A 27,793-nucleotide genomic window follows, 5' to 3' on the forward strand; every position below is an offset into this window, starting at 1 on the left:
AGATATAATAAGATATAATAGGTGAGAGGGAGGAATAGAACTGTACCATGTAGATACTGTAGATAGACAGATATAATAGGTGAGAGGGAGGAATAGAACTGTACCATGTAGATACTGTGGATAGACAGATATAATAGGTGAGAGGGAGGAATAGAACTGTACCATTTTGCATGGCCTCATGTTTCCAGCGGGGGGTGGTGCATTTGTCTCCTTGCTCTAGAAACAAGAAGCAGAAAGTATTTAGAAACAGATACAGATGCAGTCTCTTTTTGTGAGGTCACAGCACAACACAGCTGGCCACACTCGTCTGGGTCAAAAGCCCTGATGAGGATTTTTTTTCTCTTCTTCAATTGAATGAGGTAAACAAAAAATCCCCCAAGGATTTTGACCCAGGCGAGTGCAGCATTCTATTCTGTGCTGTGACATGTGCCCCCCCCAAAAGACTGTTCCTGTAGAGATGAAATAGGCATTTGAATACTTCAATGTATTTTAAAAGTGTTACCTGACATGCTGCTGGGCTTCAGGGCCTAGACACCATTCTCATACCCTCCCCTGCCTTCTGATACTGGGCTGGAGGGAGATAGAGCTGGAGGTTACTGGGCTGGAGGGGGATAGAGCTGGAGGTTACTGGGCTGGAGGGGGATAGAGCTGGAGGTTACTGGGCTAAAGGGAAATAGAGCTGAAGGTCACTGGGCTGGAGAGCAATAGAGCTGGAGGTTACTGGGCTGGAGAGACGATAGAGCTGGAGGTTGCTGGGCTGGAGAGACGATAGAGCTGGAGGTTGCTGGGCTGGAGGGGGATAGAGCTGGAGGTTGCTGGGCTGGAGGGGGATAGAGCTGGAGGTTGCTGGGCTGGAGAGACGATAGAGCTGGAGGTTACTGGGCTGGAGGGCGATAGAGCTGGAGGTTACTGGGCTGGAGAGATGATAGAGCTGGAGGTTGCTGGGCTGGAGGGCGATAGAGCTGGAGGTTACTGGGCTGGAGAGATGATAGAGCTGGAGGTTGCTGGGCTGGAGGGGGATAGAGCTGGAGGTTGCTGGGCTGGAGGGGGATAGAGCTGGAGGATACTGGGCTGGAGGGGGATAGAGCTGGAGGATACTGGGCTGGAAGGGGATAGAGCTGGAGGAGACTGGGCTGGAGGGAGATAGAGCTGGAGGATACTGGGTTGGAGGGAGATAGAGCTGGAGGTTACTGGGCTGGAGAGACGATAGAGCTGGAGGTTACTGGGCTGGAGGGGGATAGGGCTGGAGGTTACTGGGCTAGAGGGAGATAGAGCTGGAGGTTACTGGGCTGGAGAGACGATAGAGCTGGAGGTTACTGGGCTGGAGGGGGAAAGAGCTGGAGGATACTGGGCTGGAGGGCGATAGAGCTGGAGGTTATTACTGGGCTGGACGGGAAAAGAGCTGGAGGTTACTGGGCTGGAGGGGGATAGAGCTGGAGGATACTGGGCTGGAGGGAGATAGAGCTGGAGGATACTGGGCTGGAGGGAGATAGAGCTGGAGGACACTGGGCTGGAGGGAGATAGAGCTGGAGGGAGATAGAGCTGGAGGTTACTGGGCTGGAGGGGGATTGGGCTTGAGGGAGCTAGAGCTAGAGGATACTGGGCTGGAGGGGCATAGAGCTGGAGGATACTGGGCTGGAGGGCGATAGAGCTGGAGGATACTGGGCTGGAGGGGATTGGGCTGGAGGGGGATAGAGCTGGAGGATACTGGGCTGGAGGGGGATAGAGCTGGAGGATACTGGGCTGGAGGGCGATAGAGCTGGAGGTTATTACTGGGCTGGACGGGAAAAGAGCTGGAGGTTACTTGGCTGGAGGGGAATACAGCTGTAGCTTACTGTGCTGGAGGGAGATAGAGCTGGAGAATACTGGGCTGGAGGGAGATTGGGCTGGAGGGAGATTGGGCTGGAGGGAAATAGAGTTGGAGAATACTGGGCTGGAGGGCGATAGAGCTGGAGGTTATTACTGGGCTGGACGGGAAAAGAGCTGGAGGTTACTGGGCTGGAGGGAAATAGAGTTGGAGAATACTAGGCTGGACGGGAAAAAAGCTGGAGGTTAATGGGCTGGAGGGAGATAGAGCTGGATCATTTAAAAAAATATATATATATACACTGCTCAAAAAAATAAAGGGAACACTTAAACAACACATCCTAGATCTGAATGAAAGAAATAATCTTATTAAATACTTTTTTCTTTACATAGTTGAATGTGCTGACAACAAAATCACACAAAAATAATCAATGGAAATCCAATTTATCAATACATGGAGGTCTGGATTTGGAGTCACACTCAAAATTAAAGTGGAAAACCACACTACAGGCTGATCCAACTTTGATGTAATGTCCTTAAAACAAGTCAAAATGAGGCTCAGTAGTGTGTGTGGCCTCCACGTGCCTGTATGACCTCCCTACAACGCCTGGGCATGCTCCTGATGAGGTGGCGGATGGTCTCCTGGAGATCTCCTCCCAGAACATCAATGCCTTCCTCTTGCAGGAACTGCTGACACACTCCAGCCACATGAGGTCTAGCATTGTCTTGCATTAGGAGGAACCCAGGGCCAACCGCATGCACCCGTTTGACCAGACACATGCACATTTGTGGCCTGCTGGAGGTCATTTTGCAGGGCTCTGGCAGTGCTCCTCCTGCTCCTCCTTGCACAAAGGCGGAGGTAGCGGTCCTGCTGCTGGGTTGTTGCCCTCCTACGGCCTCCTCCACGTCTCCTGATGTACTGGCCTGTCTCCTGGTAGTGCCTCCATGTTCTGGACACTACGCTGACAGACACAGCAAACCTTCTTGCCACAGCTCGCATTGATGTGCCATCCTGGATGAGCTGCACTACCTGAGCCACTTGTGTGGGTTGTAGACTCCGTCTCATGCTACCACTAGAGTGAAAGCACCGCCAGCATTCAAAAGTGACCAAAACATCAGCCAGGAAGCATAGGAACTGAGAACTGGTCTGTGGTCACCACCTGCAGAACCACTCCTTTATTGGGGGTGTCTTGCTTATTGCCTATAATTTCCACCTGTTGTCTATTCAATTTGCACAACAGCATGTGAAATTTATTGTCAATCAGTGTTGCTTCCTAAGTGGACAGTTTGATTTCACAGAAGTGTGATTGACTTGGAGTTACATTGTGTTGTTTAAGTTTTCCCTTTATTTTTTTGAGCAGTATATTTAACTAGGCAAGTCAGTTAAGAACAAATTCTTATTTACAATGACGGGCTAGGAAGAGTGGGCTAATTTCCTTGTTCAGAGGCAGAACGACAGATTTTTACCTTGTCAGCTCGGGGATTCGATCTAGCAACTTTTCGGTTACTGGCCCAACGCTCTAACCACTAGGCTACCTGCTACATGGACAACTCATAGAGAACTCATACCTCTCTAGCTCTCTGTATTCCCAGTCAGTTTCTATGGGCTCAATATGACACTGTTGACAGTACAGAAGGTACTCAGAACCATGTATAGCCGTGCGACTCTGTTGGCAGCTATTCTCACCTGTGTGCAGCGTGTCAGAATCCCCCGCGGTGATGCGTCGGCTTACACCATTGGAGCCTGGAAGACACATACGAAGGATTTTGTTAGATTTGTTGAAGAAGGAACAGGTCTCCTATGCCAAATGTCCCCTAGACATGACTCTGCTGCCCACAGCAACACCTAGTGGACATAGATGGAACAGCAACCCTGTGGAAACACACACACACACACACACACACACACACACACACACACACACACACACACACACACACACACACACACACACACACACACACACACACACACACACACACACACACACACACACACACACACAAACACAAACACACACACCTTTAATGCCTTAACAGGGAGATCAACATGCAACAGAGAAAGAGAGACTGTAACATACTGTATGTGAAGACGTAGCCTATGGTCCCATACTGTGTACATACAGTGCATGAAAGAAGACTTCACTAGAGCACATAACGATAAGATCATGGCCTGTTCTATAGTATGTAGACTAGTATGGAAGTAGACTAGATGTGTGTGTGTGTTGGGGGAGTGTTAGAGCAGCACAGTCAGGAAGTGGAGTGTCCACATTCCAGGAAGAATTGTCATTTTATAATATAAAGCCACATCTCGGAATCAGAGAGCTGCAATGACAACACAGAAACACACACTCTTACATACCACAGAAGGTGGTTCAGGTCAACTATATAACATACTGGTTCTCTATTGATTCACTATATTTCAAACATCTGTCTAGCCCAGCCTCTCTGTCTCTCTGTCTCTCTCTCTCTCGCCTTAGTACTGGGATTGAACATGTGACCCTCAGACCACAGCTCACAGCTTACGTCTCTCCACCATCCCTGTCCACAACGCCCTAGCAAACCGGAAGCTTACTGGCGAGTGATCTTCCAACGTCCTAAGTCCTGTGGAATTCCACAGTGTCTCTAGAGCGACCTGGCTGGTGTGTGTGTCAATATGTGTCAGTGCATTCGGAAAGTATTCAGACCCCTTTCCTTTTGCCACATTTTATTATGTTACAGTCTTATTCTAAAATGGATTACAAGATTTTTCGCCCTCATCAATCTGCACACAATACCCCATAATGACAGAAATACTTTATTTACATAAGTATTCAGACCTGATTTGATTTGACATGATTTGGAAAGGCAAACACCTGTCCATATAAGGTCCCACAGTTGACAGTGCATGTCAGAGTAAAAACCAAGCCATGAGGTCGAAGGAATTATCCGTAGAGCTCCGAGACAGGATTGTGTCTCAGCACAGATCTGGGGAAGGGTACCAAAAAATGTCTGCAGCATTGAAGGTCCCCAAGAACACACTGGCCTCCATCATTCTTAAATGGAAGAAGTTTGGAACCACCAAGCTGTCAGTCTGGCCAAACTGAGCAATCGGGGAGAAGGGCCTTGGTCAGGGAGGTGACCAAGAACCCGATGATCACTCTCATAGAGCTCCAGAGTTCCTCTGTGGAGATGGGAGAACCTTCCAGAAGGACAACCATCTCTGCAGCACTCCATCAATCAGGCCTTTATGGTAGAGTGGCCAGTCGGAAGCCACTTCTCAGTAAAAGGCACATGACAGCCCGCTTGGGGTTTGCCAAAGGGCACCTAAAGGACTCCCAAACCATGAGAAACGAAATTCTCTGGGGATGTTTTCAGTGGCAGGGACTGGGAGATTAGTCAGGATCGAGGGAAAGATGAACAGAGCAAAGTACAGAAAGATCCTTGATGAAAACATGCTCCAGAGTGCTCAGGACCTCAAACTGGGGTGAAGGTTCACCTTCCAACAGGACATCGACCCTAAGTACACAGCCAAGACAACGCAGGAGAGGCTTCGGGACAAGTCTCTGAATGTCCTTGAATGGCCCAGCCAGAGCCCGGACTTGAATCTCTGGAGAGACCCGAAAATAGCTGTGCAGCGACGCTCCCCATCCAATCTGACAGAGTTTGAGAGGATCTGCAGAGAAGAATGGGAGAAAATCCCCAAATGCAGGTGTGCCAAGCTTGTAGCATCATATCCAAGAATACTCGAGGCTGTAATCGCTGCCAAAGATGCAAAAAACAAAGTACTGAGTAAAGGGTCTGAATACTTATGTAAGTGTGACTTTAAAAAAAACATTTTTTTAACACATTAGCAAAAATGTCTAAAAAACGTTTTTTTTTGGTTTGTCATTATGGGGTATTGTGTGTAGATTATCCATTTTAGAATAAGGCTGTAACGTAACAAAATGTGGGAAAAGTCAAGGTATCTGAATGCTTTCCAAATGCACTGTATGTCAATGTGTGTGTGTGTGTGTGTGTGTGTGTGTGTGTGTGTGTGTGTGTGTGTGTGTGTGTGTGTGTGTGTGTGTGTGTGTGTGTGTATGTATGTATGTGTGTGTGTGCACGCGTGTGTGTATATGTGTGTGTGTGAGTGCGTGCGAGTGTGTGTGTCTGTATAGAGTTGTTGATGTGTGTGTGTGTGTCTAGCGTGCAAGAGACTATAATTGAGATATCAGGAAGTGAAACTTTAGATATCAGGACGTGAACTGTCCAAGATTACAGCCTCCACACTTTTCCTGTGCATGGTTTTACCATAGTGTGTGTGTGTGTGTGTGTGTGTGTTGTGTGTGTGTCCTCCTACTCTATGCTGATGAGTTGAGACTGTTGCTAAACATCTGGTCCATTCAGGCCATGTATTTTGCCTAATGCATCTTTTATTGGCATATGGCCTAATGTATTCATGTCATGAAGAGGTGAGTTGACAGCCTTAACCCAACACAAATAATGCTGTCCTTCCACACCGAGAATGAGGTGCCATAAAGTGTGATAGGCAACGGGTAAACATCCATCTACTGCAATAATCCATTTTGCGTGTGTATGTAAATTGTAGAGGTGCCATCTTTGTGTGTATGTCCACTATACACAATCCCTCCTCCCATACCCCCTTCCTCTGGAGAACAGCTGGCTGGAGGTGAAGTGCATGATCCATCCACTTGTACTCAGTGTACTAACACAAGATAACGTTGTATCTATCTACATGCAACTTGGCATCAGGTCAATAACTGTAGCCTCATCAAAGGTAGCTGGGGAGTGCCTGTTGGCTGTAGTGGGGCTTATGGAAAGTTGTCTGTTGTGGTGTGTGGACGTGTGTGCGAGTGCGTGTGTGTGCGTGCGTGTGTGAGTGAGTGGCTGACACAGCAGTCTGATGAACATTCAAAGTAGCAGCCATAAATTACAGACCTGGGTTAGATAGATAGATAGATATACAGTAGGGCTCTGAGAGGGAGCTGTGGGTGGGCGTGTGTGTGTGTGTGTGTGTGTGTGTGTGTGTGTGTGTGTGTGTGTGTGTGTGTGTGTGTGTGTGTGTGTGTGTGTGTGTGTGTGTGTGTGTGTGTGTGTGTGTGAGTGAGAGAGGGCGAGGGAGAGAGAGAGAGTTGGTCCACAGATGGCCTTTTTTTAAGGGAAATCATTTGGTTGAGTGCTTTGTGAATGTCTAAGTATCATTTGGGCACATAGAGTCCTGAATTACCACAGTGAAACTAATGGCTCTGAACACACACCACAGGCCTGAATTACCACAGTGAAACTAATGGCTCTGAACACACACCACAGGCCTGAATTACCACAGTGAAACTAATGGCTCTGAACACACACCACAGGCCTGTATTACTACAGTGAAACTAATGGCTCTGAACACACACCACAGGCCTGAATTAGCACAGTGAAACTAATGGCTCTGAACACACACCACAGGCCTGAATTACCACAGTGAAACTAATGGCTCTGAACACACACCACAGGCCTGAATTAGCACAGTGAAACTAATGGCTCTGAACACACACCACAGGCCTGAATTACCACAGTGAAACTAATGGCTCTGAACACACACCACAGGCCTGAATTACCACAGTGAAACTAATGTCTCTGAACACACACCACAGGCCTGAATTACCACAGTGAAACTAATGGCTCTGAACACACACCACAGGCCTGAATTAGCACAGTGAAACTAATGGCTCTGAACACACACCACAGGCCTGAATTAGCACAGTGAAACTAATGGCTCTGAACACACACCACAGCACTGAATTACCACAGTGAAACTAATGGCTCTGAACACACACCACAGGACTGAATTACCACAGTGAAACTAATGGCTCTGAACACACACCACAGGCCTGAATTAGCACAGTGAAACTAATGGCTCTGAACACACACCACAGGCCTGAATTACTACAGTGAAACTAATGGCTCTGAACACACACCACAGGCCTGAATTAGCAAAGTGAAACTAATGGCTCTGAACACACACCACAGGCCTGAATTAGCACAGTGAAACTAATGGCTCTGAACACACACCACAGGCCTTAATTACCACAGTGAAACTAATGGCTCTGAACACACACCACAGGCCTGAATTACCACAGTGAAACTAATGGCTCTGAACACACACCACAGGCCTGAATTACCACAGTCAAACTAATGGCTCTGAACACACACCACAGGCCTGAGTTAGCACAGTGAAACTAATGGCTCTGAACACACACCACAGGCCTGAATTAGCACAGTGAAACCAATGGCTCTGAACACACACCACAGGCCTGAATTACCACAGTGAAACTAATGGCTCTGAACACACACCACAGGCCTGAATTAGCACAGTGAAACTAATGGCTCTGAACACACACCACAGGCCTGTATTAGCACAGTGAAACTAATGGCTCTGAACACACACCACAGGCCTGAATTAGCACAGTGAAACTAATGGCTCTAAACACACACCACAGGCCTGAATTAGCACAGTGAAACTAATGACTCTGAACACACACCACAGGCCTGAATTACCACAGTGAAACTAATGGCTCTGAACACACACCACAGGCCTGAATTAGCACAGTGAAACTAATGGCTCTGAACACACACCACAGGCCTGAATTAGCACAGTGAAACTAATGGCTCGGAACACACACCACAGGCCTGAATTAGCACAGTGAAACTAATGGCTCTGAACACACACCACAGGCCTGAATTAGCACAGTGAAACTAATGGCTCTGAACACACACCACAGGCCTGAATTAGCACAGTGAAACTAATGGCTCTGAACACACACCACAGGCCTGAATTACTACAGTGAAACTAATGGCTCTGAACACACACCACAGGCCTGAATTAGCACAGTGAAACTAATGGCTCTGAACACACACCACAGGCCTGAATTAGCACAGTGAAACTAATGGCTCTGAACACACACCACAGGCCTGAATTACCACAGTGAAACTAATGGCTCTGAACACACACCACAGGCCTGAATTACTACAGTGAAACTAATGGCTCTGAACACACACCACAGGCCTGAATTAGCACAGTGAAACTAATGGCTCTGAACACACACCACAGGCCTGAATTACCACAGTGAAACTAATGGCTCTGAACACACACCACAGGCCTGAATTACCACAGTGAAACTAATGGCTCTGAACACACACCACAGGCCTGAATTACTACAGTGAAACTAATGGCTCTGAACACACACCACAGGCCTGAATTAGCACAGTGAAACTAATGGCTCTGAACACACACCACAGGCCTGAATTAGCACAGTGAAACTAATGGCTCTGAACACACACCACAGCACTGAATTACTACAGTGAAACTAATGGCTCTGAACACACACCACAGGACTGAATTACTACAGTGAAACTAATGGCTCTGAACACACACCACAGGCCTGAATTAGCACAGTGAAACTAATGGCTCTGAACACACACCACAGGCCTGAATTACTACAGTGAAACTAATGGCTCTGAACACACACCACAGGCCTGAATTAGCACAGTGAAACTAATGGCTCTGAACACACACCACAGGCCTGAATTAGCACAGTGAAACTAATGGCTCTGAACACACACCACAGGCCTGAATTACCACAGTGAAACTAATGGCTCTGAACACACACCACAGGCCTGAATTAGCACAGTGAAACTAATGGCTCTGAACACACACCACAGGCCTGAATTACCACAGTCAAACTAATGGCTCTGAACACACACCACAGGCCTGAGTTAGCACAGTGAAACTAATGGCTCTGAACACACACCACAGGCCTGAATTAGCACAGTGAAACCAATGGCTCTGAACACACACCACAGGCCTGAATTACCACAGTGAAACTAATGGCTCTGAACACACACCACAGGCCTGAATTAGCACAGTGAAACTAATGGCTCTGAACACACACCACAGGCCTGTATTAGCACAGTGAAACTAATGGCTCTGAACACACACCACAGGCCTGAATTAGCACAGTGAAACTAATGACTCTAAACACACACCACAGGCCTGAATTAGCACAGTGAAACTAATGACTCTGAACACACACCACAGGCCTGAATTACCACAGTGAAACTAATGGCTCTGAACACACACCACAGGCCTGAATTAGCAAAGTGAAACGAATGGCTCTGAACACACACCACAGGCCTGAATTAGCACAGTGAAACTAATGGCTCGGAACACACACCACAGGCCTGAATTAGCACAGTGAAACTAATGGCTCTGAACACACACCACAGGCCTGAATTAGCACAGTGAAACTAATGGCTCTGAACACACACCACAGGCCTGAATTAGCACAGTGAAACTAATGGCTCTGAACACACACCACAGGCCTGAATTACTACAGTGAAACGAATGACTGAACACACACCACAGGCCTGAATTAGCACAGTGAAACTAATGGCTCTGAACACACACCACAGGCCTGAATTAGCACAGTGAAACTAATGGCTCTGAACACACACCACAGGCCTGAATTAGCACAGTGAAACTAATGGCTCTGAACACACACCACAGGCCTGAATTACCACAGTGAAACTAATGGCTCTGAACACACACCACAGGCCTGAATTACCACAGTAAAACTAATGGCTCTGAACACACACCACAGGCCTGAATTAGCACAGTGAAACTAATGGCTCTGAACACACACCACAGGCCTGAATTAGCACAGTGAAACTAATGGCTCTGAGCACACACCACAGGCCTGAATTAGCACAGTGAAACTAATGGCTCTGAGCACACACCACAGGCCTGAATTAGCACAGTGAAACTAATGGCTCTGAACACACACCACAGGCCTGAATTAGCACAGTGAAACTAATGGCTCTGAACACACACCACAGGCCTGAATTAGCACAGTGAAACTAATGGCTCTGAACACACACCACAGGCCTGAATTAGCACAGTGAATCTAATGGCTCTGAACACACACCACAGGCCTGAATTAGCACAGTGAAACTAATGGATCTGAACACACACTACAGGCTTGAATTACCACAGTGAAACTAATGGCTCTGAACACACACCACAGGCCTGAATTAGCACAGTGAAACTAATGGCTCTGAACACACACCACAGGCCTGAATTAGCACAGTGAAACTAATGGCTCTGAGCACACACCACAGGCCTGAATTAGCACAGTGAAACTAATGGCTCTGAACACACACCACAGGCCTGAATTAGCACAGTGAAACTAATGGCTCTGAACACACACCACAGGCCTGAATTACCACAGTGAAACTAATGGCTCTGAACACACACCACAGGCCTGAATTAGCACAGTGAAACTAATGGCTCTGAACACACACCACAGGCCTGAATTACCACAGTGAAACTAATGGCTCTGAACACACACCACAGGCCTGAATTACCACAGTGAAACTAATGGCTCTGAACACACACCACAGGCCTGAATTACTACAGTGAAACTAATGGCTCTGAACACACACCACAGGCCTGAATTACCACAGTGAAACTAATGGCTCTGAACACACACCACATGCCTGAATTACCACAGTGAAACTAATGGCTCTGAACACACACCACAGGCCTGAATTAGCACAGTGAAACTAATGGCTCTGAGCACACACCACAGGCCTGAATTAGCACAGTGAAACTAATGGCTCTGAACACACACCACAGGCCTGAATTAGCACAGTGAAACTAATGGCTCTGAACACACACCACAGGCCTGAATTACCACAGTGAAACTAATGGCTCTGAACACACACCACAGGCCTGAATTACTACAGTGAAACTAATGGCTCTGAACACACACCACAGGCCTGAATTGCTACAGTGAAACTAATGGCTCTGAACACACACCACATGCCTGAATTACCACAGTGAAACTAATGGCTCTGAACACACACCACAGGCCTGAATTACTACAGTGAAACTAATGGCTCTGAACACACACCACAGGCCTGAATTAGCACAGTGAAACTAATGGCTCTGAACACACACCACAGGCCTGAATTAGCACAGTGAAACTAATGGCTCTGAACACACACCACAGGCCTGAATTACCACAGTCAAACTAATGGCTCTGAACACACACCACAGGCCTGAGTTAGCACAGTGAAACTAATGGCTCTGAACACACACCACAGGCCTGAATTACCACAGTGAAACTAATGGCTCTGAACACATACCACAGGCCTGAATTACCACAGTGAAACTAATGGCTCTGAACACACACCACAGGCCTGTATTAGCACAGTGAAACTAATGGCTCTGAACACACACCGCAGGCCTGAATTAGCACAGTGAAACTAATGGCTCTGAACACACACCACAGGCCTGAATTACCACAGTGAAACTAATGGCTCTGAACACACCACAGGCCTGAATTAGCACAGTGAAACTAATGGCTCTGAACACACACCACAGGCCTGAATTACCACAGTGAACCTAATGGCTCTGAACACACACCACAGGCCTGACTTACCACAGTGAAACTAATGGCTCTGAACACACACCACAGGCCTGAATTAGCAAAGTGAAACTAATGGCTCTGAACACACACCACAGGCCTGAATTAGCACAGTGAAACTAATGGCTCTGAACACACACCACAGGCCTGAATTAGCACAGTGAAACTAATGACTCTAAACACACACCACAGGCCTGAATTAGCACAGTGAAACTAATGACTCTGAACACACACCACAGGCCTGAATTACCACAGTGAAACTAATGGCTCTGAACACACACCACAGGCCTGAATTAGCACAGTGAAACGAATGGCTCTGAACACACACCACAGGCCTGAATTAGCACAGTGAAACTAATGGCTCTGAACACACACCACAGGCCTGAATTAGCACAGTGAAACTAATGGCTCTGAACACACACCACAGGCCTGAATTAGCCACAGTGAAACTAATGGCTCTGAACACACACCACAGGCCTGAATTAGCACAGTGAAACTAATGGCTCTGAACACACACCACAGGCCTGAATTAGCACAGTGAAACTAATGGCTCTGAACACACACCACAGGCCTGAATTACCACAGTGAAACTAATGGCTCTGAACACACACCACAGGCCTGAATTAGCACAGTGAAACTAATGGCTCTGAACACACACCACAGGCCTGAATTAGCACAGTGAAACTAATGGCTCTGAACACACACCACAGGCCTGAATTACCACAGTGAAACTAATGGCTCTGAACACACACCACAGGCCTGAATTAGCACAGTGAAACTAATGGCTCTGAACACACACCACAGGCCTGAATTACCACAGTGAAACTAATGGCTCTGAACACACACCACAGGCCTGAATTAGCACAGTGAAACTAATGGCTCTGAACACACACCACAGGCCTGAATTAGCACAGTGAAACTAATGGCTCTGATCACACACCACAGGCCTGAATTACTACAGTGAAACTAATGGCTCTGAACACACACCACAGGCCTGTATTAGCACAGTGAAACTAATGGCTCTGAACACACACCACAGGCCTGAATTAGCACAGTGAAACTAATGGCTCTGAACACACACCACAGGCCTGAATTAGCACAGTGAAACTAATGGCTCTGAACACACACCACAGGACTGAATTAGCACAGTGAAACTAATGGCTCTGAACACACACCACAGGCCTGAATTACCACAGTGAAACTAATGGCTCTGAACACACACTACAGGCCTGAATTAGCAAAGTGAAACTAATGGCTCTGAACACACACCACAGGCCTGAATTAGCACAGTGAAACTAATGGCTCTGAACACACACCACAGGCCTGAATTACCACAGTGAAACTAATGGCTCTGAACACACACCACATGCCTGAATTAGCTGGAGCGAGAGAGAGAGCACGGTCTCTAACCCGTTACCCCCCACTCTCCTCTCTCTCTCCTGTCACCTATCTGTCCAAGTCATGTGGTTTTAAACCATCCCTTGCTCGCTCTATTTCAATAAATGTCTCTCAAACGAGCTGCCTATTTGTTTGATTTGAAACAAGCTGATTGTTAAATCAACGACTGAGTCAAGTCTTTAATCATCTGTGATGTGATGGTTAAAAGACATGATAAGTGCCTTTCATGTCTCAGTCAATGGATGCTTTCATACCAGTACAAGAGAAAACCCATCAGCAGGATGTCTATTTAGCAATAGACTTTTTCAATGGGCCTTTCTTTCTTTCAGTGATAGAAGGTTCCTCTGGTCCAGACTCAAGCTGCAAAATCAACCAGTAATATTTCACATTTCAGTTTCTGCATCCCAAATAACAGCCTATTTATTTTCTTTAGAGTGCACTACTTTTGACCAGGGCTTACTATAGTATATACGGAATATGGTACCATTTGTGACATACCCATTGGTTGGGATGACTGGGCCACCTAATATGGTGGAATACAAAATACAGTTTAGTAATAGTCATTGCATACATAACACAGTGGAAAGCAGTGCTGTAGTATGTTCACGCAGTTACCAGAACTAAAATATTCTTATCACAATAGCCTGGGAAGGATATAGGGATATGGTCTAGGATCAGTTTTGCCTCACTCCTACTCTGAGATGCTTTATGAATATGGGGCTATATGATACATGTGAGTGGTGAATGCACTTGGTCCTGACTTAACATCGCAGCAGGGAGAAAGGAAAGAAATCAGGACAAAGATGTGATCTACACACTGTGATGTTGTCCAGCTCCATCTAAAACACTGACCCACCACAGAGAAGAGCAGAGAAGAGACACAGAGATTACCAATCTGGCATTTGGTTACATAATCCTCAAACAAAGAGAGAGAGAGAGAGCAGTGGAGAGAGGAGTGGAGAGAGCAGTGGAGAGAGGAGTGGAGAGAGCAGTGGAGAGAGGAGTGGAGAGAGCAGTGGATTGAGTAGTGGATTGACTAGTGGAGAGAGCAGTGGAGAGAGCAGTGGAGAGAGGAGTGGAGAGAACAGTGGAGAGAGCAGTGGAGAGAGCAGTGGAGAGAGCAGTGGATTGAGCAGTGGATTGAGCAGTGGAGAGAGCAGTGGAGAGAGCAGTGGAGAGAGCAGTGGAGAGAGCAGTGGAGAGAGCAGTGGATTGAGTAGTGGAGAGAGGAGTGGAGAGAGCAGTGGATTAAGTAGTGGAGAGAGCAGTGGAGAGAGCAGTGGATTGAGTAGTGGAGAGAGGAGTGGAGAGAGGAGTGGAGAGAGCAGTGGAGAGAGCAGTGGAGAGAGGAGTGGAGAGAGCAGTGGATTGAGTAGTGGAGAGAGCAGTGGAGAGAGCAGTGGAGAACAAAGGAGAGGATTAATTAATCAAATACAAATGGGCCTCCTGGGTTAGCACTGCAGAGAGCAGACTCACAGACACGTGCATGCACCAGCACACACACACACACGCATACACACACACACTTGTTTGTGTCATGGCTTTGGGCTGTGTGTGGAGGCAGCTCATACCACATGTAATCACGTCTTTAGCTTGCAGATACACAGAATAATTTGAATGCCAGATTTTCTTGAAAAACCCAAAGGGCCAAACAGAGGAAGAAAACAAAGAATGTGGAGTGAGCCTTGATGATGTGGAAGACAAAGTGTTGGCTGGCAGCCGTGTGAGTGTGTGTGTGTGTGTGTGTGTGTGTGTGTGTGTGTGTGTGTGTGTGCGCGTGTGTGTGTGTGTGTGTGTGTGTGTGTGTGTGTGTGTGTTCACATGCCCTGACACCTTGCATGCCTGCCTGTTTTATGCAAATTATGACAGAGAGAGTGTCTCAATAGTCTACTGTGGCTTCATCTCCTCATCTCCTTCCCTTCATCTACACTGGTCTGAAAACATGGGATAGGTGAAATCACTATGGTAGATGTCTATCCAGTATTTGCTTTCTTTATTCCAGCTCTTCACATCAGTGCAGCTGAAGGAAATGACATGAGGAGTCTAGGAGAGGAGGTCATGTTAGTCTAATTTTTTAGGGGGGGTGGCATTTTTTATGTTTCTACAAATAACAGACAGAACGGGTAGAGGTCAGAACACACACAGATCCCCTACCAAATCAAACCCTCCCCAACCCCCCATGCTCTAACAGAGCACACACAGATCCCCTACCAAATCAAACCCTCCCCAACCCCCCATGCTCTAACAGAGCACACACAGATCCCCTACCAAATCAAACCCTCCCCAACCCCCCATGCTCTAACAGAACACACACAGATCCCCTACCAAATCAAACCCTCCCCAACCCCCCATGCTCTAACAGAACACACACAGATCCCCTACCAAATCAAACCCTCCCCAACCCCCCATGCTCTAACAGAACACACACAGATCCCCTACCAAATCAAACCCTCCCCAACCCCCCATGCTCTAACAGAACACACACTGATCCCCTACCAAATCAAACCCTCCCCAACCCCCATGCTCTAACAGAACACACACAGATCCCCTACCAAATCAAACCCTCCCCAACCCCCCATGCTCTAACAGAACACACACAGATCCCCTACCAAATCAAACCCTCCCCAACCCCCCATGCTCTAACAGAACACACACAGATCCCCTACCAAATCAAACCCTCCCCAACCCCCCATGCTCTAACAGAACACACACAGATCCCCTACCAAATCAAACCCTCCCCAACCCCCCATGCTCTAACAGAACACACACAGATCCCCTACCAAATCAAACCCTCCCCAACCCCCCATGCTCTAACAGAACACACACAGATCCCCTACCAAATCAAACCCTCCCCAACCCCCCATGCTCTAACAGAACACACACTGATCCCCTACCAAATCAAACCCTCCCCAACCCCCCATGCTCTAACAGAACACACACAGATCCCCTACCAAATCAAACCCTCCCCAACCCCCATGCTCTAACAGAACACACACAGATCCCCTACCAAATCAAACCCTCCCCAACCCCCCATGCTCTAACAGAACACACACAGATCCCCTACCAAATCAAACCCTCCCCAACCCCCCATGCTCTAACAGAACACACACAGATCCCCTACCAAATCAAACCCTCCCCAACCCCCCATGCTCTAACAGAACACACACAGATCCCCTACCAAATCAAACCCTCCAACCCCCCATGCTCTAACAGAACACACACTGATCCCCTACCAAATCAAACCCTCCCCAATCCCCCATGCTCTAACAGAGCCCCATCCCACAAAACCAGACTTAAAGCAGGCATGCTTTCTTTGTTCACTTTGTATATTAATGACATAGGAAACACCGTTAATAGTTGTAACATTCCTTTCTGTGCAGATGCCACAGTTTTGTATTCCTGTGCCACCTCAGTGCAGCAGGCCATTCGTGAACTTCAGCATGACTTTGATTCAATTCAGAAATCACTGAGAGATCTTAAATGAGTGTTAAATACAAGTAACACCAAGCTCATGCTGTTCTCTAGGTCACAAAATGTTGACCCTGAGCACCTGCATATTTGCGCTATAAATGGAGTCCAAATTGAGCTTGTTTCTCAATATAAGTACCTGGGTGTCTGGATTGATGACAAGTTATCCTTCGTAACGCATGTAGATAATCTGACTAAGAAGCTAAGATCCAAGATTGTTTTTATGTATCGAAATAATTCATGCCTTAGTATTAAAATAGGAGAAAGATTGTTCAAACAACACTTCTCACCTCTATTGGTTTTTGGCGATATTGTTTACATGCATGTGGCAACCTCTGTTTTAAAACCCTTGGATGCAGTCTACCATTCAGCAATACGTTTTATCACAGGGGCCAATTTTAGGACTCATCATTGTAGTCTGTACAAAAATGTGGGATGGACCTCTTTGTCTGTAAGTGTCACGGATTCCAACCGGTAGTGCTGTTCATTCCGTTCACCAGCTCCGGAGGTCTACGTCACCGGCCTTCTAGGTGTCACTGAACTGGATCATCACCACCAACCCAGGACTGTCGTCCCATTACGCACACCTGGTTCCCATTCCCCCTGATTAGTATGTGTATATATGTGCTCTCTGTTCCCCATTGTCTTTGTCGATCATTGTCCTATGTCCGTTGGTCTTGTGAGTACCTGTGCTCTGTTTTATTCGGTTTTTGGTGCTATATTTATTTTTGTGCACTTGTTATTACGGGTCTCGTCAACCCAACTTTTCATGTCTCTCCTCAGGCCAGTGGTGCCTGGTCCCCTAGCTGAGGCTGGACCCAGTGACGCCCCGCCTCCTCCTCTGGACATCGAGGGAGGTCCAGCGTACTCGGTCCGTGAAGTCCTGGATTCGAGGTGTCGGGCAGGTCGTCTCCAGTACCTCATCGACTGGGAGGGGTACGGCCAAACGGAGCGGTGCTGGGTTCCTGCGGGGGACATCCGGGATGCTTCGCTGACCAGGGATTTTCCCATCGGGCCTGACCTTTCCCGCACCGCGTCCCTGTGGTCGTTCCCCGAGGCCGGTGTCGCCCCGCTGCTGGTGCAGCACGTAGAGGGATGGGGGGGGGGTTCGGGGACTGTCAGACTCCCATGGCCATTTTGAGCCTGTAATCGAATCCACAAATGCTGATGCTCCAGATACTCAACTAGTCTAAAGAAGGCCAGTTGTATTTCTTCTTTAATCAGAACAACAGTTTCAACTGTGCTAACATAATTGCAAAAGGGTTTTCTAATGATCAATGTAATTCCAAGTCAATCACACTTCTGTGAAATCAAACTGTCCACTTAGGAAGCAACACTGATTGACAATAAATTTCACATGCTGTTGTGCAAATGGAATAGACAACAGGTGGAAATTATAGGCAATAAGCAAGACACCCCCAATAAAGGAGTGGTTCTGCAGGTGGAGACCACAGACCACTTCTCAGTTCCTATGCTTCCTGGCTGATGTTTTGGTCACTTTTGAATGCTGGCGGTGCTTTCACTCTAGTGGTAGCATGAGACGGAGTCTACAACCCACACCAGTGGCTCAGGTAGTGCAGCTCATCCAGGATGGCACATCAATGCGAGCTGTGGCAAGAAGGTTTGTTGTGTCTGTCAGCGTAGTGTCCAGAGCATGGAGGCGCTACCAGGAGACAGGCCAGTACATCAGGAGACGTGGAGGAGGCCGTAGGAGGGCAACAACCCAGCAGCAGGACCGCTACCTCCGCCTTTGTGCAAGGAGGAGCAGGAGGAGCACTGCCAGAGCCCTGCAAAATGACCTCCAGTAGGCCACAAATGTGCATGTGTCTGCTCAAACGGTCAGAAACAGACTCCATGAGGGTGGTATGAGGGCCCGACGTCCACAGGTGGGGGTTGTGCTTACAGCCCAACACCGTGCAGGACGTTTGGCATTTGCCAGAGAACACCAAGATTGGCAAATTCGCCACTGGCGCCCTGTGCTCTTCACAGATGAAAGCAGGTTCACACTGAGCACATGTGACAGACGTGACAGAGTCTGGAGACGCCCGTGGAGAACGTTCTGCTGCCTGCAACATTCTCCAGCATGACCGGTTTGGCGGTGGGTCAGTCATGGTGTGGGGTGGCATTTCTTTGGGGGGCCGCACAGCCCTCCATGTGCTCGCCAGAGGTAGCCTGACTGCCATTAGGTACCGAGATGAGATCCTCAGACCCCTTGTGAGACCATATGCTGGTGCGGTTGGCCCTGGGTTCCTCCTAATGCAAGACAATGCTAGACCTCATGTGGCTGGAGTGTGTCAGCAGTTCCTGCAAGAGGAAGGCATTGATGCTATGGACTGGCCCGCCCGTTCCCCAGACCTGAATCCAATTGAGCACATCTGGGACATCATGTCTCGCTCCATCCACCAACGCCACGTTGCACCACAGACTGTCCAGGAGTTGGCGGATGCTTTAGTCCAGGTCTGGGAGGAGATCCCTCAGGAGACCATCTGCCACCTCATCAGGAGCATGCCCAGGCGTTGTAGGGAGGTCATACAGGCACGTGGAGGCCACACACACTACTGAGCCTCATTTTGACTTGTTTTAAGGACATTACATCACTTTAATTTTGAGTGTGACTCCAAATCCAGACCTTCATGGGTTGATAAATTGGATTTCCATTGATTATTTTTGTGTGATTTTGTCAGCACATTCAACTATGTATTGAAAAAAGTATTTAATAAGATTATTTATTTCATTCAGATCTAGGATGTGTTGTTTAAGTGTTCCCTTTATTTTTTACCCAGATGGACGCTACAATCTATCTGCAATATTAAAGCTGATCTACCTCTTTTTTTTAAAGAGTAAGAAATAATGATACAAATTCTCATTTGGGTTGGTTTATGGAGTTGTGAAATCCATGTCTTCTACAAAGGGTAGGAAAGGTTGCCAGATATTATCAAATGTAATTGCATATCCCCTAACGGAGTAGCGTATTTTCTCTAGCTTGAGATGTTGCATAACTTTCTTTATCCAATGGTTAAAAGTAGGAGGAAACCGATCCTTCCACTTAAATAGTAGAAGATGTCTAGCTAGAAGAGTAGTACATGCCAGCCTGTTGCCCATAGAACTGTTTAGAGGGGCCTCCTGTGGTGCCACTCCATAGAGCTGTTTAGAGGGGCCTCTCCATAGAACTGTTTAGAGGGGCCTCCTGTGGTGCCACTCCCAGTAATGCAATGAAGGCAGGTTTTATAGGTCTCTCCAGTAAAAAGTCTTTAAAAAAATGATATCCTGAAATCTGTCAATTTCGGGCATGTCCAAAACATGTGTAATAAAGTAGCAGGAGAATGCTTACATCAGTCACAAGTGGGATCTATTTCTGGTCTAATCTTGGATCATTTTGCCTTTGACCATGTCTTAGACATATATATGAACGATGTATTGTCTGAAGCATACTCTGCCAAGTTTCATCTGAAAGTTGTTCGCCTAAATCCTCTTCCCATTGATTCTTAAGATAATTCAGGGAATCCAGATTGTGTGAGTTTAATAACGTATAGATCAAGTTTATAACCCCTTTGAAATAAGGGTTCACTATACAAATAGAACCGAGAAGGGAGGTAGGTGGGCGTGATGGGATGTGACTAGAGTATGAAGATGCAATTGGAGATAAATAAAGATTTTGTCAGAAAGATAGGAATACATTGAAATAAGTATACAAACTTAGGTAATACATTCATTTTAACAGTGTTAATTCTAACGCCCAAAGAAAGAGAAAGTAAATCCCAGTGTTCAAGATCCTGTTGGCATTATAGAGATCTTTGAAATTGTGTGTGACCCAAATTCCCAAAAAAGTAAAAGTAAAAGTCACCCAGTAAAATACTACTTCAAATCAAATCAAATTTTATTTGTCACATGCACCAAATACAACAGGTGTCGATCTTACAGTGAAATGCTTACTTACAGGCCCTTAGCCAACAATGCAGTTTAAAGAAAATACCATAAAAAAGTAAGATATAAGAATAACAAATAATTAAAGAGCAGCAGTAAATAACAATAACAGAGCTTAGGTCAGTTAGGATCAACACTTTATTTTAAGAATGTGAAATGTCAGAATAATAGTAGAGAGAATGATTTATTTCAGCTTCGATTTCTTTCATCACATTCCCAGTGGGTCAGAAGTTTACACTCAATTCGTATTTGGTAACATTGCCTTTAAATTGTTTAACTTGGGTCAAACGTTTCGAGTGGCCTTCCACGTTTCGGGTGGCCTTGAAGGTAGGCCTTGAAATACATCTACAAGTACACCTCCAATTGACTCAAATTATGTCAATTAGCCTATCAGAAGCTTCTAAAGCCATGACATCATTTTCTAGAATTTTCCAAGCTGTTTAAAAGCACAGTCAACTTAGTGTAGGTAAACTTCTGACCCACTGGAATTGTGATACAGTGAATTATAAGTGAAATAATCTGTCTGTAAACAATTGTTGGAAAGATTACTTGTGTCATGCACAAAGTAGATGTCCTAACAGATTTGCCAAAACTATAGTTTGTTAACAAGAAACTTGTGGAGTGGTTGAAAAACGAGTTTTAATGACTCCAAACTACATGCATGTAAACTTCCGACTTCAACTGTATATACAGGGGGTACTGGTACAGAGTCAATGTGCGGGGGCACTGGTGTCGAGGTAATATGTACATGCAGATAGTTATTAAAGTGACCATGCATTCGGGTTGCACATTTTGGGGAATATTCAGAGGTGGAAACTTTCCGTGGGAATTGACGGGAATATATGGGAATTAACGGGAATATATGCAAATTAATATTAATACCATTTAAATGTAGATGTTTTTTTGCATTGGATATGTTTACCATATCATATGGAGACAGAAACATAAACCTTTTACCTTATCATAAGAAAACAATTGCAAATGATTAATTCCTTCCAATAGAAATAAAAACTATTTAGTTACGAATTTAACATTAAATGAGTTGAATGACTCTTCACATGGGATGATTTTACTGAACAACAAAAGAATATTGAATGATCGCCAATTATCCATCGCAGCTCCCAAAAACATGAAACAACTCCATTGTAAGATAAATGTCTTAAAATGAAACATGTATGGAAACAGGTGAAATAACACTCCTCAGTTATCATGCTCAAGCAAGCTAAAATCCACATGGTAGCAAAAACTAGCAGAAATTGTTAACAAGATAGAAATGATTTAAACACACTTTGCTGTAGGCTACTATTTACTAGTTAACAAAAAATCATGTATGTCATATAACATCTATTCACCCCACACATTATTGTAATAAACACTTACCAGAAAGCATGTAGTCCTTGGCTCAGACAGTGTAGTAGTATGGGCTCAATAGCATCTAATTAGTGTGCAAGATCTTGAGAATCAGCTGTACATGTGATGTAAGAGTGCACGGCACATGTGATGGAAGAATGCGCTGTGCATGCAGAGGGTTGCAATTCCATTGAATTGGGGATAGTTTAACCAAAATATTCCACAAGACCTAGAATTGCCTTATGTGTATCCCACAAAAAAGGTTCACTGTTATAAGCTAACTTTTTTGATGAATTTAAGCCATATTCCCCAAATTCCAGGGCTTAATTTCCACTGGAAATTTTTCTGAACATTTTCTGAAATTTACCGGAAAGTTTCCGACCCTTTGCAACCCTACCATGCCGAGATAATAATAGAGAGTAGCAGCTGTGTAGAGGGGGGCAAATAGTCTGGGTAGCAATTTGATTAGATTTTCAGGAGTCTTATGGCTTGGGGTTAGAAGCTGTTTAGAAGCCTCTTGGACCTAGACTTGGCGCTCCGCTACCGCTTGCCGTGCAGTAGCAGAGAGAACAGTCTATGACTAGGGTGGCTGGAGTCTGACAATTTTTAGGGCCTTCCTCTGACACTGCCTGGTATAGAGGTCCTGGATGGCAGGAAGCTTGGCCCCGGTGATGTACTGGGCTGTACGCACTACCCTCTGTAGTGTCTTGCGGTCAGAGGCTGAGCAGTTGCCATACCAGGCACTGATGCAACCTGTCAGGATGCTCTCGGTGGTGCAGCTGTAAAACCTTTTGAGGATCTGAGGACGCATGCCAAATCTTTTCAGTCTCCTGAGGGGGAATAGGTTTTGTCTTGCCCTCTTCACGACTGTCTTGGTGTGCTTGAGTAAAAGTCTAAAATTATATGGTTTTAAATGTATACTTAATTATCAAAAGTAAATGGAATTGCTAAAAATGTACTTAAGTATCAAAAGTTAACGTATACATCTTTGTAACTTCCTTATATGAAGGAAACCAGATGGCATAATTGTAGGAATGTTTATTTTTGAATTTTTTTACGGATAGCCAGGGGCACACTCCAACACTCAGACATAATTTACAAATGAATCATTTGTGTTTAGTTATCTACAGTCGTGGCTAAATGTTTTGAGAATGTCTGCTGTCTCAGTTTGTATGATGGCAATTTGCATATACTCCAGAATGTTATGAAGAGTGATCAGATGAATTGTAATTAATTGCAAAGTCCCTCTTTGCTATGCAAATGAACTGAATCACCACAAAACAATTCCACTGCATTTCAGCCCTGCCACAAAAGGACCAGCTGACATCATGTCAGTGATTCTCTCTTTAACACAGGTGTGAGTGTTGACGAGGACAAGGTTGGAGATCACTCTGTCATATTGATTGAGTTCGAATAACAGACTGGAAGCTTCAAAAGGAGGGTGGTGCTTGGAATCATTGTTCTTCCTCTGTCAATCATGGTTACCTGCAAGGAAACACATGCCGTCATCATTGCTTTGCACAAAAAGGGCTTCACGGGCAAGGATATTGCTGCCAGTAAGATTGCACCAAGAACTTGGATCATCAAGAACTTCAAGAAGAGCGATTCAATTGTTGTGAAGAAGGCTTCAGGTCGCCCAAGAAAGTCCAGCAAGCGCCAGGACCATCTCCTAAAGTTGATTCAGCTGCTGGATCGGGGCACCACCAGTACAGAGCTTGCTCAGGAATGGCAGCAGGCAGGTGTGAGTGCATCTGCATGCACAGTGAGGCAAAGACTTTTGGAGGATGGCCTGGTGTCAAGAAGGGCAGCATAGAAGCCACATCTCTCCAGGAAAAACATCAAGGACGTGAATAAGTGGTCTATACGTGAATAAGCTGTGTTTTTACTAATTAAAATGGCTGCTCCTCTAGTTGGAATTATATGATTGAACAATCCAGCCTCCTTTTAAACGAGAGTTGTCGAAAGTGCGGAGATGTGTCTCCTGAAGAAAGGTGATTTACATGAGAAAGATCCCTTTTACGTTTCACTGGGTGATTTAAAGATGTAACATTCCAGGTAGCAGAAGTGAGCAAGCAACCAGCTGCCCCTCTCATGATATTAGGCCTAGCCATATAAAGTCAGGTGGGAAAAGGATAGATGCCAGATTACATTAACAACTGATCGACTAAACATTTGTACAAAAATAGCAAATAAATAACCCAAAAGCTGAAGAATAAAAAACATAAACAAGCAATACTCTGAAGTCTGGTATGAAAAAGAAAACCCAATATGGTCATAGAACAAGCTAACCGCTAATCCCCATGTCACGGATCCCTCCGGAACCTTCATTACGCACACCTGTCCCCTATTCCCACTGATTAGTACTTGTACATGTGCTGTGTGTTTTGGCTTTCGTGCCCTTATGGATTGCCCAGATGATTACAGGTCTCGTCCCGTGTGATAATCATCGTGCGCTTGTGTTATTTATTCGAGGTACTGCTCGCTCTTTTGTTTTGGGTTTCTACCCTGTGTTTTTGTTACGTGTTTGTTTGGTCTTCGTCCCCCTGCCTTTACACGACACACCATAATTTTGGCTTAATAAAAAACCCTATTATGCATTCCTGCACCTGTCTCCCTAATCATTCATGCCAACGTGACACCCCACGCAAAGATATCCATAGATATTAAAATGTTTAAACAAAGTTGGGATCCTTAACGTTAACAAAAATCCCTAACTGACAGTGCAGTTATCACAAAACATTATTTTCTGTGTTATAGACGAAAGGCTAAAAAGGCCTGAGAAAGTTGTGTAATTAAAAAACCCCAGAGAGGAACCAGAGAGGAACCAGAGAGGAACCAGAGAGGAAAAGGCGAACGTTAGGCTACTTTGGTGAATTTGCAAGGCATTCAAGACAAGACATTGCGAGATGCAGATCACCAAAACATATGAGCATGATTCTGCCTACCCCTCCTCTCTCTCCCTTGCTCTGGCCTGCCACCTCTCCTTGCTCTCCCTCGCGCTGGCCTTCCACCCCTCCTCTCTGTCCCTCACGCTGGCCTGCCACCCCTCCTCTCTGTCCCTCGCGCTGGCCTTCCACCCCTCGCAGCCTGCCTGCAGACCACTTTCTCCTAAAAAAGTACTTTAAAGTTTATTAAATACTGTGACCTAACAAGACATCTAGTAGAAATAAAACACATCTAGTTATCATACCATACAAAACTGCTGATCAGTGCTGTTTTCCATTTATTTGACTTATTTATTCATTTAGAAATGTGTGCAGCAGGATAAAATCTCTGGAGATTGACTGAATGTTTTGAAATGTTCTGGATAGGCTACCAATATATCCATCTAAAAATAAACATTGCCCGTATCTCAGCAACTAAAGCACAGTACTGAGAGAGAGAGAGACAGAGAGAGAGAGAGTCCCCTAAGCAAGCTGGTCCTGGGGCTCTGTTCACAAACCCAAACACACCCCACAGAGCCCCAGGACAGCAACACAATTAGACCCAACCAAATCATGAGAAAACAAAAAGATAATTACTTGACATTGGAAAGAATTAACAAAAAAACAGAGCAAACTAGAATGCTATTTGGCACTAAACAGAGAGTACACAGTGGCAGAATACCTGACCACTGTGACTGACCCAAAGTTAAGGAAAGCTTTGACTAAGTACAGACTCAGTGAGCATAGCCTTGCTATTGCGAAAGGCAGCCGAAGGCAGAGCTGGCTCTGAAGAGAAGACAGGCTATGTGCACACTGCCCACAAAATGAGGTGGAAACTGAGCTGCACTTCCTTACCTCCTGCCCAATGTATGACCATATTAGAGACACATACTTCCCTGAGATTACACAGATCCACAAAGAATTTGAAAACGAACCCGATTTTGATTAACTTCCATATCTACTGGGTGAAATACCACTGTGTGCCATCACAGCAGCAAGATTTGTGACCTGTTTCCACAAGAAAAGATCAACCAGTGAAGAACAATCACCATTGTAAATACAACCCATATTTATGCTTATTTATTTTCCCTTTTGTACTTTAACCATTTGTACATTGTTACAACACTGTATATATACACATGATATAACATTTGCAATGTCTTGTAACGGGGTGCGTACTGGCGGCAGAGAAGTCAGGCGCAGGAGAGTGAAAACTGATCTACAACGGTGTCGTTTAATAAACATAAAAACCACCGTAAACAGAACAATCAATGAATGGGTCAAACAAAACCCGGTATCCACCAGCATAACGTACATAAGCACTACAAGAAACAATTCCGGACAAGGACATGGGGGGACCAGAGGGTTAAATACACAACATGTAATTGATGGAATTGAAACCAGGTGTGAGGGAAGACAAGACAAAACCAATGGAAAATGAAAGGTGGATCGGCGATGGCTAGAAGGCCGGTGACGTCGACCGCCGAACGCTGCCCGAAATAGGAGAGGGATCGACTTCGGCGGAAGTTGTGACAGTACCCCCCCCCCTTGATGCGTGGCTCCAGCAGTGCGCCGACACCGGCCTCGGGGGGCGACCCGGAGGGCGAGGCGCAGGGCGATCCGGACGAAGACGGAAGAACTCCTGCAGCATTGAAGGGTCCAACACGTCCTCGACCGGAACCCAGCACCTCTCCTCCGGACCGCACCCCTCCCACTCCACGAGATACTGATGGCCCCTCGCCCGGCGCCTCGAATCCAGTATGGAGCGAACGGAGTACGCCGGGGCCCCCCCGATATCTAGAGGGGGCGGAGGAACCTCCCACACCTCAGACTCCTGGAGAGGACCAGTCACCACCGGCCTGAGGAGAGACACATGGAACGAGGGGTTAATACGGTAATCGGGTGGAAGTTGTAACCTTGTTCACTCTCCTCAGGACTTTAAATGGCCCCACAAACCGCGGACCCAGCTTCCGGCAGGGCAGGTGCGAACACCGGGGCCACACTGCAGTGGCGATTTGTGTTCTCCTTTTGGCGCATCATGGCCTGCTGAAGGTGAACACAGACAGCTTCCCATGTCTCCTCCGCGCGCCTGAACCAGTCGTCCAGCGCAGGAACCTCGGTCTGACTCTGATGCCAAGGCACCAGAACCAGCTGGTACCCCAGTACGCATTGGAAGGGAGAGAGGTTAGTGGAGGAGTTTCGAAGCGAGTTCTGTGCCATCTCAGCCCAGGGCACGAACGCCGCCCACATCCCCGGCCGTTCCTGGCAATTGGACCGCAGAAACCAGCCCACATCCTGGTTTACTCTCTCCACCTGCCCATTACTCTCGGGGTGAAACCCTGAAGTAAGGCTGATCGAGACCCCAGACGTTCCATGAACGCCTTCCAGACCCTAGACGTGAACTGGGGACCTCGATCAGACACTATCCTCAGGCACCCCGTAGTGCCGGAAGACGTGTGTAAACAAGGC

General features: G+C 46.3%; 1 protein-coding gene across 8 annotated transcripts in view; it reads right to left on the reverse strand.

The window, feature by feature from the left end:
- Positions 1-27,793, reverse strand: part of LOC106588669 (thyroid hormone receptor beta) — a 138,521-nt gene that overhangs the window by 38,066 nt on the left and 72,662 nt on the right. For 6 of the 8 annotated variants that reach the window (XM_014177882.2, XM_014177887.2, XM_014177886.2 and 3 more), the window contains 3 exons: positions 3,494-3,550; positions 503-570; positions 163-216 (listed from right to left, as the gene is read on the reverse strand). In XM_014177882.2, coding sequence (XP_014033357.1) covers positions 163-216; positions 503-509 — 61 coding nt within the window. In that variant the 5' untranslated portion in view covers positions 510-570; positions 3,494-3,550. Of the gene's footprint in view, positions 1-162; positions 217-502; positions 602-3,493; positions 3,551-27,793 lie in introns of all 8 variants that reach the window. The other 2 variants (XM_014177883.2, XM_045709453.1) reach the window with 1 other exon arrangement.

Source organism: Salmo salar, chromosome ssa27 (assembly GCF_905237065.1).
Source record: "Salmo salar chromosome ssa27, Ssal_v3.1, whole genome shotgun sequence".
NCBI classification, from domain to species: domain Eukaryota; kingdom Metazoa; phylum Chordata; class Actinopteri; order Salmoniformes; family Salmonidae; genus Salmo; species Salmo salar.